Genomic DNA, 23,380 nt, shown 5'->3' with positions numbered 1-23,380 from the left:
TTCGTTGATCAGTGCTTTGCATCGGGCCGGATTCATATCATATGCCCCTTGTGCTTCATCTATAGTTGTGGCTGTGGGATTGTTTGGGAAAGGAATGTCGAATGCGTCGCCGATGGCCTCATGAGTGAAGTTGGCGATGGTCATGTTCTCAAGGAGCACCAATCTGGAATTTGGCTGATAGTGTCGGGCAGCCTCTACCACTAATTCATAGTTCTCTACTGCTGGAGGAAATCCTGCTGCTTGGGCGATGCCACTTTCCACCATCTGTCTAGGCTTGCCATATGCATTAGGGGAGAAGACCCGATCCCTAAAGTCTTGAATATCAATATGGCCAAGGTTGGTATCACCGACATTGTCCCAGACGCTCTGCACTTTTGACTCCCTCAATCCTCCTCTCTGATATTGATACTTCATGCTTTCAACCTTGCGCGGGATATCTGATTTGGATGCTCACGATGTCTCAGCTGCAGCGGACGTCTTTGATGATTCTACCGCCGATTTAGGCATTTATCCTGCACACTCGGACGCGAATTACGAGGTGATACAAAAGAAGTAAGGTGGGTTAGATAAAGAATACTCCAGCATGCCAGGATTAATTCAAAATTTAGATTGGACATGGAGCGACATTTCTAGCTAAAAGCTTGATTGATTTTAACCATAACATTCATAAAGCTTTTAATCGCGAACTTATACTTCAGCATTTTCTAGGTTAATTTCTTAGCCGGGACAAAGCTCGAAAAATTTTCCTAAGTTTGAAAATGCAATTTCTGGTTAAACCTTAGGACCGAATTCTAAATTTTGACTGCTTTGAACAACGTTTTACAAGCGAAAGAGATACAGATTTCGAAAATTTAAGCATTTTAATCAGATTTCGCACATACGTCTATTTGATTTATAAGCATTTTAGATGATCACAAGAGACAAAGTGTACTTACCTGATGAGAACGGATGGTGAGGAATTGCCAGACCTTGCTGCGCGAAGACGAATGGACAATTCTGCAAAGTTTTTTGAATCCCGACGGTTATCTCCTTAATTCAAATTTTTGCAGCTGTTGGATGGAAAAGAACTTATCATTTTAAACAGTTTTTTTACCTTGGGTAATTGGCAATCTGAACTTGAATGATTTGGAATAGTTTATGCAGCGTTTTACCTTTCATATGAATTGCGCGAAATTAGCTTTCTTTCCCTTTCAAAATCAGACGTGATCTCTCTTTACATGAAATGCAGCAGCATGGAGGGGGTTTATCAATTTTGAATTTCTATATCTGGGCCTGTGTGCAGCGATTTTTGGAGAAGTAGAGGACCTTAGAATTTCAAACGCGTTTTACCTTTCAACTTCGGACCCTTTAGCGAATATGGAGGCCCCTCCAAAACTTTAAACTCTGTTTTATCTAACCCTAAGGGCAGACTTCAGACCATGTAGACGCCTCTTTCTGCAATCTTTAAATAACTTCAGACCATTTACGCCCTTTGGGATTTCGCAATTTTTAACACTTCTGGCGAATTTCGGAGCGCTTGGGGTTTTTGCGAACTGGAGATATTTCGGAGCATTTAACACCACCTGCAATTTTCAAAACCTTCGGACCCTAGGCTCATGTTCGCAATTTTTCGCCTTTTCGAATCTCGGAGCTTCAACGTCTTCTGCGATTTTGGAGATTTAGTGTTTTTGCAACTTGGAAAAGTTTTCGAACCTTTAGACATGTTTCGCAACTTTTCAAAAAAACTTCGGACCATTAAACATGCGTTGCAAATTCATTTAAAAACTTCGGACCTTACCCACCTTTCCGCAAACTCAAGGTAAATTTCGGAGTTTTTGAACTTTAGCGAACTGGAGGCATTTTCGGACCTAAACCCACCTTTCCACAAACTCAAGGTAAATTTCAGAGTTTTTGAACTTTGGCGAACTGGAGGCATTTTCGGACCTAAACCCACCTTTTGCAAATTTGCACAACTTCAAATTTTTTGCCCCAGGGTCCGAAATTGGGCATTTTAAGTGAAATTCGGACCTAAAGGGTCTTTTTGCAACATTTCAACATTTTCCAGTTTTTGCCCCAAGGTCCGAAATTGGGCATTTTAAGTGAAATTCGGACCTAAAGGGTCTTTTTGCAACATTTCAACATTTTTCAGTTTTTGCCCCGGTCCGAAATTGGGCATTTTAAGTGAAATTCGGACCTAAAGGGTCTTTTTGCAACATTTCAACATTTTTCAGTTTTTGCCCCAGGGTCCGAAATTGGGCATTTTAAGTGAAATTCGGACCTAAAGGGTCTTTTTGCAACATTTCAACATTTTTTCGGACCATGTAGGAAACTTTGAATTTTGAAATTTTCGCCCCAAGGTCCGAAATTCGCCCCCCTGGGCGATTTTAGCACTTTTTCAACCTTGTGAAATTTTAACATTTTGGGCCTCTGGGTCCGAAATTGGGAACTTGAGGCAATTTTGGGGACTTAAGCAAAATTTCGGACTCTAGACCAGTTTTCGCCAGATTCTACAAATTTGGATTTCGGAGGCTTCGGAATTCTAAGGCATTTGGGCAAGTTTCGCAGCCTCGGCATTTTGGCCAGGAAATTCACTCCTTCACTAGCAGGCGAAAATCACTCTTTACTCAAATCCCACAAACATCGCGGAGACAAACCTTATGCAATCTACTTCATAGCTCTTGTGCGAAAAACGATAGCTTTGGGTTTTCGTGCAACCTTTAGACGTACTGCTCTTGCTTGGCAGGCTTCGCTGATTTTTATCACCTTACGCCTATCCAAGGCGATTTTCAAAATTTGAACAAACTCTTGGCATTCGTGCCCGAGGGCTAGACTAGCCCGATGGATTCATTGGCTCTTTTCTTTGACATCATCACTTCACGGACCAGTCACAGACTTGCTCGAAAAGACACGAGACACTCTACGCGAAACTCAACGGGGCGAGGACGAAAGGCTCAAAAAAAATAGGAAGGGGGACCTTGTCGGCGACAGGGAGCGTGTGCAACGCACAACATGGTGTCGAAGGGCAATCTGGAATGCATTCTCTTCCGGACCTTAAGGTCATCCTCGGCACCTACCCAATAATCTTCTAAGTGAAACTTGTGTATGAATTTGACGCCAGCAACCTTTCTAATTTGGCGGTAAGGATCATACTGGGCCTTGGATGTATAAAACGGCAGGCAATAGTATGCCAATTCCCCTACTGCACTTTCAACGGCTTCCAAGCCTGGGCATTTTTCCATGAAGTCACCCAAGACAACTGGGAATTCAATTGATTGCTTTTTCTTCTTCTTCTTCTACAATTGATCATAGGCAATTAACTGTCTCATGAGCTCCAGCAATATGAGCTTGTTTGATGGATATCTTGGCAATTTGTATGACTGGAATGAGAATCCTTGAGTCCTGATGTAGGTGAATTTAGGAAATTGCAAGAACGCAGCTCCATACTTCTAGACCAAGCCACTTGCTTGCGGCGGCACCCTTACGTGCAACTTCTTCTGCATAAGCCGTGTCAAGTACATAGTGAAGGTGTCATTCGCCAACCTATAAGTATTAACATTGTGAAGATGCAGCTGGGGATAGCACTCATGTACTTTCAGCTGAGCTGGTCCGCAACCCATAATTCCTCTTGCTGGCAGACCATCAAATCCTCCCCTTCGCACAAGCATATAGAACAGGTAGGAGCTCATGAAAAAGGAATGGGACCTTTTTTCTTTTAAGTTTTTCAACTGCTCATGCAAGTAGTGACTCATCAATCTGGCCCAGTCGATTAGCCCATTTGAATTCATGATCTCGCCTATGTAGAATAACATCCAAGCCTCAAAGTTCACAGAATGTGAACACCCCATTACTCTACTTAGCATCTTTATCAAGTCTACATACTCCTGCTTGAACTCAAAGATAGTGAGAGTCTTTGGCATCTTGGAGGCATGCACCCTAGGCTTCATCAACCACTGTTTATTAATCAAATCCGCACACCTGGTAGGACCTGCTTCATATACTGCCTGAGCTCCACTGTTAGTCCTGTATGTCTTGGAATAGTGCGAAGGAATTTCGAAAGTCTCACCAATTGACTCCGGAGTCAATGATCTAGCATTGAGATTGTCTTCCGCTCCAAATTATAATGTGTTGCACATTCCAAGACCAAGTCAGGGCACTGAATAGTGGGAGGAAAACCAGCCGCCGCAACAATTCCGCTTTTGACAATTTTGACAATTGTTGGTGATGGACTGTGCCCTGTTGTCCCGAACATTCTGATCTTGAATGCAGCCAAATTGAATGTGCCTAAATTAGTATCGCTGATTTCTTCCCACCTTGAATTCAGTCGGGAATGAGGAAGGAAACCTTTCATTTCTACCTTGATCAATGCCTGCCTGGAGAGGGTAGCTGCCTTGCTTGATTCGCCATCCGGGAAGCACCTTGGAAATGATGAAAATAGAGACTAAGTATGACCACTCTTCACTTCTCCAACTCTTCTTTCTTGAATCCTGCACGTGAGAAATGAAATGCCTCTTCATGCTTATATAGAATTCTTCAAAACGTCTTGCTAAGTAAGGAGGCATTAAATTAGCAATTGCAATCATGATGCATCATACTTTCCCAATCACTGCGCCATGCAAAAGAAACTTCCCATGCAAGTGAGTTTGAATTTAGAAGTTTCATTAAATGCATTGTCATGCGTCATACTTGGAAGATTCTCTTCGCCAACTCATTAATTTCCATTCTTTCCAAATTTGGAGGGAAATTGAAGGATTTTTTCAAGATTTGCTTGATTTCATTCTAACTTGTTGTCTTCTGCCTTTGAAGGAATTTCCACGCCCATTTCAATATCCCCTATTTTTTAGGGATTCCCCTAAAATTTAGGAGCCAGGTTCATTGTATAGAGAATTTCACCACGATTCTAAATCTATAAAATTTCTCACATTCTGACAAGATTCGGTGTCTAAAAGTAGAAAATTCAAAAATTTGCCAAAGGGGTTTTTTTTTTTTTTGATTCCTCCTTGACCTTTGACTTTCATGCCTTAGACAATTTTTTTTATTTTCAAGCTTGACCGTGGATTTTTACTAGAAGGGGAATTCCATCAATTTCGTGAATCTTCCATGGATGTTTGATTTTGGCACCCAGCTCGAGAGTAGGGCGAAATTTTGACTTGGTGGATGATATTCATTCATTTCATACTCTCCATGAACATCCTAGTTTGGCGCCCTCACCTAGCACTTGGGTGCTATTCCTTCTTGAAGGAGTAATTCATCATTTTGTATGTTATCCATGACTCCTCTACTTTGGCGCCCTTCCATGCTTCTAGGCGGAATTTTCACCTGAGGAAGGAATTCATCATCTTGTCTGATATCCATGAGCATACCATTTTAGCGCCTTCCTCCTTGTTAGGGCGCAAATTTGCCTCAAGGAAGGAATTCATACTTTTTCCATCTTTCCATGCATGACTTCTTTTGGTGCCCTTCCACAGTGCTAGGGCGCATTTTGCACAGGTGAAGGATTTCATCATTATTCATCATTTTCCATGGAATGCTTAGTTCAACGCCCTCCATCTTCCTAGAGCGGGCTTTAACTTGAGGAAGGAATTCCTTTGTCTAGTGTATTGTCCATGAGAATGCCATTTTTGTGCCTTCCTCCTTGTTAGGGCGCAAATTTGCCTCTGGGAAGGAATTCCTTCACTTCCATGGATTCCTTGTATCTCCCAATCTGGCGCTCTTTAACTCCTTTGGGCGCTAGAAAGCCATGGAGAGGGATTTTATGTCTTTTACCTCCTTCCATGCCTTAGTGGATTTGGCGCCCTCTACTCCCTTTGGGCGCTATCTGGACTTGGGCGTAGAATTCCTTTGTTTTGCTCTTCTCCTTAACACTTCCCCTTGAGCGCCCTTTCAACTCCTACGAGGGATTTTTTCCCTAGCGAAGGATTCACAGACTGCGGAGTGAATTCCATGATGCATCAACTTTGGCACCTTCATGGGTAGCAGGGCGGCATTCTTCACTGGTGGAGGATTTAATGAATTTGTGAATCCTCCACTGGACCTCCATTTTGGTGCCTATCTCTGCCCTGGGGCGGAATTTTGACTTGGTGGAGGATTCAGTGAATTTGTGAATCCTCCATGCCTTCTTTATTTTTCCAGACTTAGAGAATTTTCCCGAGCTTTCCATTTCAGGGGTGGGCTTCCAGCATTCAACCATCTTCTGGCTTTCTCTGTCTGCTTTCTGACTTTCCAGAATTAGAAATATTCGCCAATGCCTGATCTTTGTCACCTTGCCCGAATGGCCTTGTCAGAACAAACTTTCCAAAAATAGAAACCTTTAAAGTGTCAGCATTAGACCCCTAGATAGGATACAGAGATGACTTACTATAAATAGAAACTTACTAAAAATAGTAAGTTTGGTTTTTGGCAAAATGACGACATTCCAGGACTCAATAAAATCCCTAAAAAATAGGAACTTTCTAAAAATAGAAAGTTGCTCCGTTTCGGCTCAAATTTTACTGGGAGGTTCCTGAAGAGTCCTGATTCCAATCGTATGTTCAGTTTTTCCAAAACCCTAACAGAAACCCCTAAAATCTAGGACAAAAGGCAGAAACCTTAAAAAGGGACAAAACAGGCCCTAGACTTCATAAAACTCGCTCAAACAAAAAGCAGATTAATTCCAAATGACCCTCGAACACCTGCAGAGCGAAGAGACTAACGAGACTGCCACCAAAACCCACAAAAAACCAAGATCAAAAGACGAAAAGGGCCTAAAAGCTAGGGGGGTCCCTATCTAGGATGGGGTGATGTGTGATTAGGTCACAACACGTCTCAAAGATGGACAAGGGGTTTCACCTCAAATTACTCTGTCACAAAGAAAGATACATTAACAAGGGCTTTCACCTAAAATTTCTCCGCCTTAGAGAAAAAATGCATTAACAAAGTCTTTCACCTCAAATTTCTCTGGCTCAAAGAAAAAAATGCGCTAACAAGGGCTTTCACCTCAAATTTTTCTCTCTTAGAGAAAAATGTGCTATAAGGAATCTTCATGATGATGTGACTCCCTCTGAAGCACCAAGTACTTGCATCAACCTTCTGACCTCCTCGTCCAAGGTTGCCTCTATTTGTCCATTTGTAAAACATCTAATCATCCATTCATGTTTTACATGCAAGGTTAAGGTCCTTGAGTGAGTAGATAATAAATGATGCTCATCATATATTGCCATTCCTTAAGGTATGGTCTTCACCCTTAGCCATTTACAAAAGCATGAGTTTACACACAATTGCTATGATATTGGATCCTCAGCTGCCCCTGCCATTAATCTTAGCCTTTCTTCAGTATTGTGATTGCATGTCATTTGCTTCTCTTGAATTAGAAGGGACCGCTTGATTTCAGTCTTCTGTCAAACCTCCAACAAAGATCAACTACCTGTACAAGGCTCACACGTCCCTCCTACAGTTTTAGGCACCTTGGTACCCTATGAGCAGGGCCTCAGACTCTAAGCCAAGATTCTTAAACTCTTCTTAGCAGTTGCGGGACTTTCAGACCTCTACACCAAACCCAGAACTGCTGTAAGGACAGCAATCTTATGCACAGCTCAGTCTGAAAGAGTCGACCAGCAAACACTTCCTTAAGCACCCTCAAACTATCTCTGACCTGCATGCTTCTATTCACTGAAGTCGCTCAGCTATTTGGAAAACTTACTTTCACACCAAAGTCAATAATTTGTAACAGGTTCAAATCAGCAAACACAATATATTTTTAAAGTTGACTATGTCCAAGCCAACGTCACCACCAGAACCAGTGGCTGCAAAAATAGGATGTCAACATGGAAGGAGATCCCACACAATTCACCAACTTAGCTATTTGTCCACGATCCTTTAATTTGCCCGCATTTTCTGTCTTATTTGCCTTCTAGCCTTAGAAACGTGAAAATTCATGTATGCTCCTTGTCTGCTTTGAAGAGATTATAGCTTCCCAAGCAGCACTCGATAGCTAAAAGCATTTCCTTAACCTTTTTTTTTATTGTAGCACTGGAAAAAATGACTTGTCCATTTCACATTAAAATATATTCGCCCAGCATAAAATCTTCATGACCCGATAATCAAAACTCATAATCTTGCACCCATCCAAGAATTAGCAATTTTAATCAATCAACAAGATAATACCAAACTCTTCAACCCATGACCTCCTTCCTTTTTTCTTCCCCTTCTTCCGCTTCAAAATCCCTGACTTTTGACGTTTCTGCAGCTCCACAAGGTCCCTCAAAAATCATTCCACTGCCCCTATGACATCGGGGTCCATAATGCCGGCTTTTAACAGATATTTAAGCAATGGATAACTTCAGTTCTTGGGAGCGCCAACTCGTCAGAGCTTTTGTTGATGGCAAATGATGTGGTTGTCGAATCGGGATTTGGCATTGTGCCATCATCAGATGGCTTGTGCATGCGGATGCCCTCTTCCTCACGAATTCTGTCAATTTCTATGAAGAATTGTAGTGCGAAGCTTGATACTGAGTCTCTGAAGTGGAAACTTATTTGCCAAAACTCGATAAGCAGCCTTTCACACAGAGTCATTCACATCAAGTGTCCGTTCTATAATATCAAATGCTGTATCATTTGAAGGAGGCAGCGACAACACTAGCATTTTGTGTACCTCAGCATTTTGTTCAGAAGATAAAGCTTCCTTCTAAAGATTGACAATGTTTGGATTATCAACATCTTTGGCAAAGCACCAAATGACCAAACTTAGTAGTAACCATGTCATGCCAACAATGAACTCGATCTTTGAATAATGAAATCAGATTAGGAAGGCGACCCCGTTAGCAGAAGTCAGAATCTTGAGAAGGCGGCTTAAGAATACGGAACCATTTCATCCTGTCCGCAGTCAATGGCCAACATATACAGATATACAGATTATGCACAAAAATATATCCTCCATAAATTATCTACGGCCCACATAATGCCACCAATAACTGCAAAGAATGTGATCACAAATATCATAGACATTGAGAGAATTCTGTAACATAAACTAAATATTGAAGCTGCGGATCTGTGCTACCACAGATACGGCTCCCATTTATTGTCTCTCCTCTTGAGTTGAATCCATCTTATCACTAAAGAACAGGCACGGGAAACGTTACTGCTCTGATACCATGTTAAGTTTATTGGGCACATATGTATTTCTCAAGCATCACACAAATATAATTCATAGACCCACGCAGCAGATCTATTTCCCACGATATCACAAGGATGTGCACAGCAAGTCATACACAGTGATCGTAGTATGTGAATGGCAAGTAACTTCTTTTCAACACTTCTAATGTTCCCATTTGAAGGGATAAATACCTGGAACCGAAGACGTGAAAAGACACGACCCCAATCGGAGTGTCACTACAAGGAGGGGGTGTGATATGAATAGACACCCGATAGACAAACAATTATTAGTTATCTATTAACAAATGGATGTTAACAAAAAGAATCATATGTGGAAAAATAACAAGCAGTTAGTAAATTAAAAATCGCATATATATAAGACAGCGATATCTCCTTCTGCTACAATAACATCAACAGTTAATACGAAAAATGTCAGCTTCTACGCTTCAATGGGTGGCTTAGAATGTCTGTTTTTACAAGCATATATATAAATATTTGATATATTGTTAAAATTTCACATTCGTGTGTTCCATTTAGCTATGTCATATTCATATATTTTCTTCGGCTGTTACTATCTCCTTTTCCATTATATGCTCTTGAAATTGCCCGCTTCCTGTAAGTTGGGGATAAACACGTAAACTTCTAACAAGAAAATTCAATATCCCTAGTGACATCTCCCAAGTTGAACATGTTTTAGAGAATATGTTGAAAATTTGCATTGATAAACAGTGTAAGGCATTTCTAAACACTGCAGAAAATGAGTTAATTTACAAAGAAATCTCAATGAAAAGCTGTGAAATTACCAGTTTACCACGATACTGGCCAAAATCACTCTTGCTTGCAAAATCATCACTCCAAATTTCCAATGAATTATTTGATAATGTAAGTCCAATAGTAGGGTTTTTCTTGAGCATACGCTGAAAAGCAACATCCAAAATAATGCCACAGAAATCATCACTGATTCTAATTGTCATTCCCTTCTTTTCCTTATCAATGAACACTGCAGTTGAGTTTGTCCCGCTGATAAGAGATGATCTACTCCCTTCCACTTGTTCATTTGTCTTCAGGTTTGAACTTGACCCCCTCAACAAAAACTACATAACATTCAAAGCAGTGATATTAGAAACACTATTAAATGTGCATGAATGCATGAAAGATGTTCTAAATAATTTAGTTCATCAGAAGGTTACGAATACAACAGAAGAGCATACTTCAGAATTTTCTCTATGAGAGCAAAACAGAGGACCATCTAACGTACCAACCAGAGAGGCAATGACTCAAAATGAAGTGCAAACTTGGGATGCTGCAAAAATCCAAGCATCTGAAAAGCAAATTAAAAGAACAAAATTAAAATCTCTCTAAAAGATTAATAGCACAATTTATTTGCAAAATAAATCATTGACCAGGTAAGGCCCCTGAAAAAAATCACATATAACATCAATATAAACGGTGCAAAAACAATAAAAGAAATCCAGCAATTAATCACATATGAAAGAAAACAAGATTAATTTTATGTGCATAAGTATCAAAGTGGTTAAATGACGATTTGCAAGCCTAATTTTTCTATGTGCCAATTGTTCAATGAATATATGCATTAAACAGAAAGAATGAGGGAAATAAATAAACTATATTGATGTCCACTATGAACTACATATGTTAATGGAACCCAAATGCGGTGAAAATTACAAGAGTAAAATATAATTGGAAAAGCAAAAGAAGTATCTAAACACTAAACTAATCATAATCTATGATGGGTCCTTATACAAAAATTATAATAGATTTCTATTTCAGTTCCTCTTCCTTTTCCAAATATTTTTTATAACATTATAATAGGTTTTATGGATTGTAGATTCTAAATTACTAAATTCTATGAAAGAAATAATTTAGCTTCTATGTATACAAAACAGATGACTAACTACTCAATATCTTTCTACCGCATAGCTCAAAAGGATCAGAGATACTCGAGATCCAAGGCTTAAACAGATAGGGGAAATTTGTAAACTCCATAGTAGGCGTATGAAAGTGCATTCATATAATTATATTTTTATCTAGAAATTCAAGAACCATTTGACAAGCTATCTATTTTTTTCAACACATTCTGATTGAACATATGGATGGTTCAATCAAAATCTATGTTAAAGCAGGGGATGCTCCCTACCCCCAAAACACCCTTTCGGAGGCCCTAAATCACCCCAACTCACACCCTCATCAACCCAACAACACCAAATCAAAGCCTAAAGAAACAGTGAAAAGAAATAAAAAAGGAGGAAAAATGTCTATTGGTTAAATGTGGAATTTTTTTATTGTGTATTGTTGCTATACTTATGAATCAGCATTGAAAATTAAATCTCAATTTTGATGCATCATGTGAATGCCTAAACTTGAATCTTGATGTCATTTACAGTTTAACTAGTAAAAATTTAAAGTGTGTGTGTGTGTTTGATGCGACATATTTATTAATATTTATTAATTTATTAACATCTAATATGTAAATATGATATATGAAATATAAAAACGTATTAATATAAAATATATAAATATAATATTAATAATTAATTTATTAATACTGATATAAAAATGTAAAATATCAAATAAGATATAAGCAAATAGTAGGATTTGTGAGTCTTCTTGGCAGTGGAGAAAGTGCACTGCACACATCCTATTTTAGGGACCACATTTGATGATCATGACTCCTCGATTCGTCTCCAAGGGCTATCTTGACTCTTTCCTTTCTCTTTTCCTCCAAAAAGGCTTACACGCTGATGGATGTAGAAAAAATGTTGGCTATTTGAAGGAAAGGGGGCACGGAAAAAGGTCAAGTGTCATGCATGCATCCAAAACGTAGGTCAAAGGCCTAAAGTAATACCAAACATTGTCGCCAAAGAATGTTGGAGGGGAAGAGAAGCCACCAAGTGAAAGTGGATGCCAAACCCTATATATGGAATAGAGGAAAAATGTCAATGTTCGTCGTAGGTTTGTCCGAGACATACTCACAAGTCAAATAACAAGCCCTGCCCCCACCAATGAAGGACTAGATCCACACCTCAAACCTAGGACAGACCTATTGTGACCTTTTTCACACATCGCCCGATTGCAAATGGGGACCCTCCCTTTTTCTTGCTTTCTAGGGTTTTTGTTAGTGTCTTGTGGCCTTCCACTTCAGTTTTGCTCAGTTTTGTCAAGTTTTGAACGGTTTGAGTCCTAAAGATTGAAAGTCAGTTTGTGCAAGCCAAGTGATAATGGAGTCCAGACACCGTCAAGGTGCCTAGAAAGGCCAAAGGATGAAGACCGCAATTGATTTGAACGAATTTGAACAATTTTCTATTTTTAGAAAGTTTTTTTTTTTTGCTTTTTCCTATTTTTTAGGAAATTTCGTTTTTGGCATTTTTAGCCCAATCTCCGGTATGGCTATTTTTAGAAAGTTTTCCCTATTTTTTAGGGATGCCTGCTTTTTGCTTTTTCGGAGTGGGGACCTAGGGTTTGCACTGGTTCCACTGACTTGCTTCAATCGCGATCAAAAATTTTCAAGTTTTGACCTAAAAAGCTAAGTTCCTACAATTTAGGGGTCATGACCCTTCAGATGGTTTGCCTAAGTATGGATTTCAAATTTCAAGTTAATCTGGTTAAAATTGAAGAAATTGTGGAATTTTGAAGTTTTCCAAATATTTTCTAAGTTCGGCTAATCAAGGATATGGCGAATGGCAAGTGGAAGTTGAAAAGTCCGCCCTCCCACTTGAGAAGAGAATAAGTTGAACTCCAAAAGTCCGCCCTAGGAGGAAGGCATATGAAGTGAATATGAAAAGTCCCCCCTATGGAGATGCCTAAAAAGTCCACCCAAGTTGTGGTCTTCAAAAGTCTGCCCTATGGATGAAGTGAAAGGTGCTCAAAAGTCTCAAAGTCTGCCCTAGGAGATTGGTAAGTGGTAAGTAGTCATCAAAGAAGTCCGCCCTTCAGCTCTCCAAAGTCCACCCTAGGGGATTGGTAAGTGGTAAGTGGTCATCAAAGAAGTCCGCCCTTCAGCTCTCCAAAGTCCACCTTAGTGATGGTCTTGAGCTTCCAAAACTCCGCCTTCTTGGTCTCTCCAAAGTCCGCCTAACCAAGGTAGAATGGCTAGCTAAAGGTCCGCTCTAGCATTGGAGCACAAGTCACTCAAAAGTCTGCCCTGAGATGGTCTTCTAAAAGTCCACCCAAGGTGACAAATCATTCAAAGTCCACCCTTGTATTGATTGTAGCAAGCCCACCTTTTGGTTGTTCCAAGTGTTTGAAGGGTCATGGTGCAAGGAAGCCAACAAAGTCCGCCTTCTTGAACACTCTAAACTCCGCCCCTTCAAATGAATCAAAGTTCACCATGTGAGAAGGGATAAAAGTCCGCCCAAGCAAAGTGGTGTGTGAACTTAACAAAATCCGCCTTGTGGGATGATAGCAAGTGAAATAGCTTCAAAACTCCGCCCTTCCCTTGCCTTGAACGAAATGAATGAACTCCGCCCTTGGTGACCTCTCTAAAAGTCCGCCCTATGGGATGATGGTGAATGGTTATGGCTTGTCCAAACTCCACCCTATCTATGATGACATCAAAGCATATCTATCAAACTCCGCCTTGAAGGTGTTAAGGGTAGCAAGAGGTAAGTCTAAGGCAAGCAAAAGTCCGCCTTGGAAGACATACAAGATGGTTTCAAAGTGAGTGAAGTCCGCCCAAGATGAAAGATGATAACTATGTTGAAGAAGTCCTCAAAAGGTGAACTCAAAATTCTGCCCTCCTAACATCATGACCAGCCAAAACTCCACCCAAGCAAGGCCATGAACTCCAAAATCTCCAAAGGTGGACCTTACTCTTGATTTGGAGCAATCATCACAAAGTCCACCCTGATTTGCTATTAGCAGCACCTGAGATAGATGAAAGTCCGCCCTCCAAAGTTCGCCTTACTCTTGATTAGGAGCAATCATCACAAAGTCCGCCCTCCAAAGTCCACCCTTGGAGAGTATGTTGGTGCATGACAGAGATAAAGTCCGCCTAAGACTAGTGTGCATTGGAGAGTGAAAGGCTTGAAGTCCGCCTTCCTACTTGGAGATAAAATAGATGAAAACTTCAAAGATGATAAAGTCCGCCCTGCTGCAGATGAAAGACTCAAAGATGATAAACTCCGCCCTCAAGCAATGAGCCATAAAGATGAATGAAGTCCGCCCAAGGTGGTGAATATAAGATGGTTCCCAACTCTCAAAAAGTCTGCCCTACATCAGCACGACTGATACCTAAGATGAGTAAAGTTTGCCTAACCTGCAGGTTTGTGGTTCCTAAGTCGGAGAAAGTCTGCCCTATGGTTGAGGTCTCAAGTATGAGATGGTTCCCAACTCTCAAAAGGTTCACCTATCTTTGATGAAAACTGAAATAAGTCAAACAAAATCCGCCTAAGGAGATGGTGAGTGGTGTATGAAAATGATAAAGTCCGCCCTTGGAGAATGTAGTGTAGGGTGCACTAGTTCAATGAACTCCGCCTTCTGTGGTGCCACAAACTTTCTTAACTCCGCCCTAAAAGATGAACAAGTGTGGTGTCATGAGTTGGTTGAAGTCCGCCCTACTGATGAAAGATCAAACAAACTCCAAAGTATGCCTTGAAAATGATCAGATCATGGTAAGATAAGGTTTGAAGATTAGATGTTAAGCTGAAGAGGAGTTCAAGTTCAAGATGAAATGATCAGATTTTGGTTAAGTATGAATGAATATGAAGTATGGTACTTTGTCTTGTTCCAGCAATCTTCTAAAGTCCGCCCTATGCTGGAGTGTGGTGCCTTGTTTAGTTCCCCAACTTGAAATAAGTCCGCCCAAGTAAGTTATTTGCTAAAATGGAAGACAAGAAGATGATGTCAGCAGAATCTATCATCCAAGTTTGAACTGAGTGCAGACTTGGAATGCTTTGAAAAGAAGAATATGGTAGATTGAGTTCGATTCGCAAACTAAAGACCAAATTAGAAACATTCTCTACAGACTCAAAAGACTAGGGAACGATTAAAAACAAGTTTTGAAGAGATCTTCTGAGTTTCTAATTATAAAATCAAACCCTCATTACAAATATTTCATTTACTCTCTCATTTTTATACATGAGGTTCGAATTTCTTGAGCAAGTTGAGAGCAATTAAGAGAGGATTTCTGCAGGTAAAGAACATTTTAAGAGAAGTTTTAAGAGTTTTGCAAGTTGAAAGAAGATTTTAAGGGTGATTCCAAGTATAAGTTTCAGATTTTCAACTATTTTCAAAAGTTCACATGCAGATTGAAGGAGATTCTTGACTGTTTTGAGGAGAAAATTTACTCATTTTCTGAAAATTTGAAGGTGATAGGAGTAATCAAAGTCAAATTTCACGCCCGAACCTTCAAATCGGAGTGTTTGCAGCTTGTTGAAAGCTAAGAGTGTTGAGGAAGTGAGAATCAAAGCACACTTTGCCATCAAACCTTCAAAGTTTACGCTCAAAATGAGGATTCTAATTTAATTTCTTTGGGTTTTGCAGGTTTTGGATGATGGCTGAACGCGATCACATCAATTCATATTTGTGAGGAGTTATCCAGAGCTTTTACCCTCCTCCCGTGCAACATAAATTGGCAACTGAAGGCAGGATCGTCACAGAAAACACAAATGGAGTTTCGAGCCAAATTCAGAATTGAAGACAGGACAACGAGCAAGGTTCGTCCGAGCATAGAGAAGGCCAAAATTTGGCTAAGTATGAGAAATACTTCACGAAGGGATTTCTTCTCCAAATTCGAGGCACTTGAAAGAATCTCAAGGCATCAAGAAAGAAAGGTTCTCAGACTTGCTGAAAATATGGAAAAGTTACATAAATTTCCAACTTCTTGAAGGATTTCATCTCCTGAAGAAATTAAAAAAGACAAGCTCCCAAGCATAATCAAATGGCGATAAGAAGGAATCAAATTTCCATACTTACACAATTTCTTCACACAAATTGGAAAATTCAGAGAAGACATCCAACACGTTGAAGTGGCACCTCGTCATCTTCCAACCAATCAGATTGTTCCAAGTCAGCATGTCCAGGTTCAATGAACCTGACTTATCCAGAAGCTTCTAGAAGGGCACACTTCACAATGCAACAACCTTCTATTTTCATTTATGGTTCATATTTAGCAAGGACAAGTGTCCCCAAATGTAATTTTCTCATTGGTCGAGGGGTAGTTAGTTTTGGGAAACCCTAATTAGGGTTTTATCTTTCAATCTAAGCCCTTTATCACTGTTTGATCTCGGTAACCTATATAAGGCTACCTCCTCACATTTGGAGGGTGTGAGGTTTTCAATATATTGTTGCGTGAAGGTCATTTTTTCAATCTCTGTTATTTGAGTGATTAGCATGGTTTCAGTTTCCTCAACACATTAGTTAAAAGTTAATTTAGATTTGCTTTCATGTTGTTAGAATTGAATGAAGGATTTGATAAGTATTGATTGACGGTGTATCTCTGCTCATACTTTTGGTGAATGGATGATTTCTATTTCACTGTGCAAAGTTAGTCTGAGCCTATCCCCTTTGCATGCTAAAACTTCGATCATAAGCACAACCCATTGAAGATTGCACCGTCTTTGTGTAGTTGTCCTTAGTGTGGCGAAGCAAAGTTTGGTTTCTCGAGAACACCTAGTTAATACCGTCTCCCAAATTCGTAGGTTTAGATCAGCTTTCTTAACCCTATCTCTTTTTCCCCTTTTTTTTGAAAGTCTAAATCTCAAAAATCCAAAAAAGAGGGATCTTGAAATCAGTAAATCTATCTAAGTTCAGAAGCTTGAAAGACATTCATAAATGTAAGTTCCCTTTGAGATTTTCAGCATACACTACCCAAGTAGCTATTTCACTAAAGTCGCTTGTTCGCACATATAGACCTTGGAATCAGTAGTGATTTTTCAGGAGAGGATAGAATACCTTTGGGTATCTTATTCTAATGTTTGGTAGATGATAAAACAAAGACCAACAGGACCGAACCAAACTGAGACTTGGGTCCTCTAGGGTGCAGACCAGTAACATAGTATATAAACTAAGTCACAAGCTTCATGCTTGAGTTTGGCAAAGAAAAAGATTACAAGTTTGCCAATTGATAAAAATTGGGGAAAAAATGTTATTAAGATCAAGGAATATAAATTTACATTTTTTATTATTTTAAATTTTAATTTAAGAATAAATATACAAAATTATCAAGATTCAAATAGATAAATGCTACTAATGAGATTTGAAACCTAAAAAATTTTAATCGTAACATATATATATATATAGTCAAAGAAGAAGGCAAGAGAGTGACAGCTGCAACATGGCTTATTGGCTACCCCTTTGGAAAGGAGTACTAAATTGAATCGTGAGGGAGCTTCAAGGGGGAATCCATGATTGGTGGGAGGTGGCTTTGTTTTATGTGACTCGGAGGGAGACATGTTGCATGTGTTGAGACATGGACCAGCTAGGACTCGAACCTAGGACCTTCCATATGCTGCTGGAGTGCTCTACCACTGAGCTACTGGCCCCTCTTGGACCAGTCCATCGTCGGTCCAAGTGTGGCTTATTTCCAACACCAACACCCCCCTTGAGCCACACCTCTCGTGTACTTGAGGCTCCTAGCCTGGACCTGGCTCTAATACCATGTTGAGACATGGACCAGCTAGGACTCGAACCTAGGACCTTCCATACGCTGCTGGAGTGCTCTACCACTGAACTACTGGCCCCTCTTGGACCAGTCCATCGTCGGTCCAGGTGTGGCTTATTTCCAACACCAACAGCATGTTGATGGTTATTTTTAGCTACTTGTACTAACAATGAGTCAAAATGGGAGGCTCTTCTTGTGGGATCAAGTGTGGCAAAGTCGCACAATTTAAAGAATATTATTATGGAGGGGTCTCCTTGATTGTGATAAATGTATTACACAAGGGCAGGAGTCCAAGCTAGAAGTTAAACAAATATGTAGAAGCGCATATCATAAAGAAACACTTTAATTCTATCAAGATTGAGCATTGCAAAAGAAAATTAAACTCTATGGCAAACTATTTAGCTAATGAAGGAAATGAACAAGCACCACTAACAGCTATTTTCAGTCATAGTTTGAACTCTTCACCTAACTTTACTTCAAAATTATCTTCCAAACTCCCCTAGCCATGAGGAGATATAAGCATTAGGGATGTGTGTCGATTAATATGGTACCATGAAGTGGTCTTGATAAGTAGTTGAGATGCATGCCTTGTAATTATGGGAAGGCAACATTTCTAGGTGATGACAGGATGATTGGTGTTGCATACAGTGCATTTATGTTCCTATGCCAGGTTGTAGTGTAAGGTGGCAAGGCATTTTAATGCCAGCGTTTTGTGCATATTGCATGCTGAAAGGTGGTGTCCAGAGCTTTGGATGCTCTACATAGTATTCAAGCACTTCAGCATCTGGTATCCATGTTAGAGCATCAATATGATGGTCATGATGGAGCCAAAGTAATGCATGAACAAATTCTATAAAGGTGGTTGCAATGCATCTTTTCATGTCATGATCTTGTAACATTAGGGTATATAAAATGCATAATAGGAGAGTAGGTGTTGCAGGATACATATCACTCAATGGCAGTGATACAAGACACTTTATTATGAATTTAGCATACTTTATCCCAAATGGGTTGCTGCATCTATGGCATTTCAAATTGATCCTCCCTAATCAATTTGCAGGGATCTCAGTGCTAGAAGCTAACAAGGAGCAAAAATCTAAATTTGGAGAGTGAAGGTTTGCCATCCATGTAATATCCCGAATGAGATTTTTCAATAGACTTGCCAAAAATGTCTCTTTTGGCTCACAGGCATTTTGTAAAATAGTTGGTAGGAAACTGCACTTGTACGGATTTTAACTAATGAGTCATGGAACAACTATTAATCAAACCACTGTGTTTTGCAAGTGGTCTTGTAACTTCAAAATACTTGACAAATCTATTAAGAGTGAAACAATTGTTGCATAAAATATCCCAAGAACATACAAACTGCTGTTTGAAAAATGCCTGACATAGTAAATTTATGAAAGCAATATGACAAAGATAACTGTGACTGTTATACACTATCAGTACTGAAATTACAGCTGGAAACTACATCAAAGTAACACAATACAGTCATGCATTCAATTATGAATAAACTGTTATTAAATCAGAATCTGACCTTAAATATTGTAGCCGAAGGTTGGAAGGAGATAACTACTGCTATTGCAGGCTGAAAGTACTTATAAGTTGCCCAATAACACTGTAACTCTGCTCAAATCAGACCAAAGCTGGAAAATGTGTGAATAAATGAGTGTTAATGATTATCAAATCCTTACACAAGGCAGCGATTCACCCTTGACTCCTCATGCCCTGCACCAGACTTCAAAGTGGTTTGGCCAGCTCACAAAAAGAACCCCTTGCAGAAATGGTGTCCCAAGTGGGGAATATTATCTTGTAGCCAGTGCCACGATTCTCTGTCATTAGGCTCTGATTTCTATTCAGTACACAACTTACCCAAACTCAACGTATCCTCTAAGCTGCAACAGCAAATATCAAGATATTTCCTAAGTATGAGTCGCTAATGTAGAGTCTCCAAAGACTATCAAGAGATTCATCTCCCTTAAATTTACCTAATTAAATTATTCCCTCTCCAAACCCCTAAATTAACCTACAGTAATGAAATATGCTAAAGGGTTCTCTCCGAACAACCCACTCCTCTCCACTATTCAAAATCTTGGCCTAAGTGACATGTGCTATAGAATGAAGTTTGTTTGTTGAGGGCATTCCACAATGACGTGTGCCAAGCCTTAGCAAGTTTCTATGTGCATCACCATAGAGGGAGACAAGGACTTCAAAGCAACTTCACCATCCTACACAATTGCAACGCCTCTTTGCATCATTCTAAGTGTAGGCAAGAAATATTATGGCATTTGGTGTGCATCTTTTTTACACTATTGGTTTGGGAGGCCAATGGATTTCGTTGATCTCTAGATGGAAGAAGGGGTAGGATATTGGACATCCTTTTAATGCATCCATTGAGATCCAAAGACATTTACTTTGAGGATTTTTCTAACACCATGACAAAAGAAGAAACCTTTCTAACCAACTAGACAACATCTACACATATGAAGAAATCTTCTAGAAACATAAATTGAGAATAGAATGGCTCAGGGAAGGTTGTAAAATTCCAGATTTTTTAACCTCATTTGCAAAATGAGAAGACAAAGAAAATCACAAATTGAAGATTGAAGATGCTCATGACCAAAATGTATGATGACTGCTACCATCAAGACTTCCTTTATGTCCTACTAGAAGGCATCCTCAAATAGGCAGATGTTTATACAAAGAAGGCACAGGATTTCTTCTTAGATCACATCCCAACCTTGGTCAACAATTATAATAACTTTTCTCTCAAGAAAGATGTCACCAAGAATGAAGTCAATTTTGCTCATTTTACTATGGAAGAAGATAAGAGCTCTAAGCCTTGATGGTTTCCCAACCTTCTTGTTCAAGAGTCTAAAGAATCCTAGTTCGTTCTTATCGTTCTCAACCCCCAAAAATTGGAGAGTTTAGACTTATTTCAGTTGTGACCATTTCACAACATCACCCCATCAAAATGGGGAGCCCCTCTTTGCTTCGAGCTCTAGAGTCCAATACCATTTCATCTCTTGCAAATTTGAGTGAAAAGGGTCAATGGGTGGTCATCAATCTGATTGATCAAAGCCTATGGTGGCAAAAGATTTACTGAAAGATGTCAAGTAAGCGAAGAGGTTTAGAAGGTGAATCCCTTGGATGAAATTCCAAGGAGTATACAAAATTTCCTTGCCATCCAAGAGGTCTGATTGCACTTTATTGAGATGTAGGTCACATGGGCAAAATTTCACTAAGCATAGGAAAATTTCCTTTGCTCCCTCAATGGAACGGCTGACTTCCTTTCTCCCTCAATGGAGCGGCTTGACTTCCTTTGCCCCCTAACAAGAGCGACCTGTCTTCCTTTGCTCCTTGAGAAGAGCGACATCACTTCCATTGCCCCTTGGCAAGAGCGGCCTAACTTCCTTTGCTCCTTCAAAGGAGTGATATGACTTCCTTTGCTATTTGAGACACCCAGCATGACTGCCTTTGCTCATCATGAATTATGGGTCTAGGCCTTTGTTAAGCAACGAATTTGATTTTTCAACCAGCAACCTGGCCTAATAGATAATTTTTCTAATCATCCAAGGGGTTTGATGTATAAGCAAGGAGTCCGTTTGGAGGAAAGTTGATAAGTTTAGGCAAAGGGAGGAACAAAACCTTAAGCATTTTCTTGTGTCTCACCTTGAATACAACCTTGCTTTTGCTCATTAACATGGCATAATCAAATGAAGGGATCAAATTGATGGAAAAGTTGATAGAGATGGCAATTTTAGCTTACTTCCATTGTTCCCTTGAAGGAGCGAACTCATTTCAATTGCTCATGGAAAGGAGCGAACTCATTTCCATTACCCATGCAAAGGAGCGAACCTACTTCCATTGCTCCCTTGAAGGAGCAAACACACTTCCTTTGCACCTTTGGAGGAGCGAACTTCCTAGGCTGCTCATAAATTGATCAAATTTCCACTCTATGGTCTTCCTAAGCAGTGGCATGAACAAGTATTTTGGCGCCAAAGATTCAAATTCAAAAGGAAAATGTTTAAATTGCAACTAAGTTGGCCCCTTTGAAAATGATAATAATTTTGTGTAAAACCTTACCAAGTCGGCCTAGTGATGAAAAGAAACACCTATTCCTTAAAGGCCTATAAATATCAATTCAAAATTAGTCATTTGATCACCATTTCAAAGCAAATTCCTTTCCCAAAAGGGCAGAGCAGTGAATTCAATCAGAGGTGCAGTGAATTGGATCAGGTATAAAGCGAATTCAGTCATCCACCTTCAGCATCAGCGAACTTCTTGAATATTATCCGTCATATCTATTGATCAAGTGCATCAATATAAGGTTAAAATCGTCAAAAATCAGAGGTATGTGTAATGTGCATTTAGTGCAGGTCTGATTCATGTCAATCTTTGATCATTTTAGACCTCTTAACATCATGAATTTTGAAGGATAAAGTGCAGATAGCATTCTGAAAGGGTAGAATTAACAGTATTTAAGTAATTCTTTCAGATTTTTTTATCTTGTTATTGATATAGTCATGCATTGGTGTTCCTAACACCTCATAAGCATAAAACTAGATGCTCTTCATAGTCCTAACTTAAACAACTCTCTTAGTTGAAGAATGATAGTGCCAAAGACTAGTGGAGCAGGCAGCTGTCAAGCCCTCATCAAGGAAGATTCAAAAGGCGAGGTGCTGGAGACTAAGATCACTTCCTATTGGAGCAATGTGGGAGATACCAATCTTGGAAAGTTTGGTGTCAAGAAAGTCCGTAACACACCATACATAGGCAAGCCTTCAAGTTTTTTCTTTCTTTGGCATGGTATGCACCAATACATTAGATGGGCAACTTTTCATGTTTTAAGCTTTTCTTAAATGTGCACTCCTCGGAAGGGCAGGCATTCATGATCTAGATTTTACACCTTTATTAAATTTATATTCAAGTTGCTCACCTCGTGAAAAGGGACCCCTTTTTGTCATTAAACCACTTTTTGTAAAACATTTAAGTTAATATTAGACAACTTATACAATTTTTCCCTTAAGTTGCTTCTTTCTTCGTATTTTACATTAACATCGAATGACTTACGCTTAGGAGCATGCTTTTTCACTTAAATTGCATCTTTCACTTCATTTTCACTTAAAAGTGACCATTCAATGGAGAAAACTGCTCCAATGCATTAGTTGTACAACTTTTCATGACTTAAAAACACTAAAAGTGACCATCCATTGGAGATGCACACCCCATGCTACTAGATATTCAATAATCACAACCTGCCACTCAAAAAGTATCATTCCTTGGTCCAAAGCACTTCCCGATAGTATGGACGATCCTTTTCTTCACTTTTTCACCCAGATTGGATCACTTTGTGCATTGGAGCACTCCAATGGCCTAGATGTACCACATGCATTACACCATTTTTGCCTTACCTTCTTCATCCAAGCTCTAATCTTCGATTAATATAGTTGAAGCTTCTTTCATTGACCCTACAAAGACATCGACTAGAAACAACAAATACAACACTCATGACCATGGGAGGCAAGGATTTAATAATTCACTTAGTGGATGACAGTACATCAGCTTAGAAACCAACCCTACACAACAAGAAATTATTCTTCATTATTACTTAATATTGAAGTTATGAGTTGTTTGTTAGTGTAATTGGAGACT

At 39.5% G+C, this 23,380-nt stretch overlaps 1 protein-coding gene across 4 annotated transcripts in view; it reads right to left on the bottom strand.

The window, feature by feature from the left end:
• The window catches only part of LOC131063594 (protein HASTY 1), a 164,095-nt gene that overhangs the window by 81,694 nt on the left and 59,021 nt on the right, over positions 1–23,380 (bottom strand). For 3 of the 4 annotated variants that reach the window (XR_009372324.1, XM_057997458.2, XM_057997461.2), the window contains 2 exons: positions 10,364–10,426; positions 9,909–10,199 (listed from right to left, as the gene is read on the bottom strand). Coding sequence is in view for 3 of the 4 variants with exons in the window: in XM_057997458.2 (XP_057853441.2) it covers positions 9,909–10,199; positions 10,364–10,426 (354 nt within the window). In the remaining variant the exon portion in view is untranslated. The remainder of the gene's footprint in view (positions 1–9,908; positions 10,200–10,363; positions 10,427–23,380) is intronic. The other variant, XM_057997460.2, reaches the window with a different exon arrangement.

Source organism: Cryptomeria japonica, chromosome 4 (genome assembly GCF_030272615.1).
Source record: "Cryptomeria japonica chromosome 4, Sugi_1.0, whole genome shotgun sequence".
Taxonomy (NCBI): Eukaryota; Viridiplantae; Streptophyta; class Pinopsida; order Cupressales; family Cupressaceae; genus Cryptomeria; species Cryptomeria japonica.
Note: the sequence above shows the minus strand (reverse complement) of the source record. Positions and strands in the feature narration are given on the sequence as shown.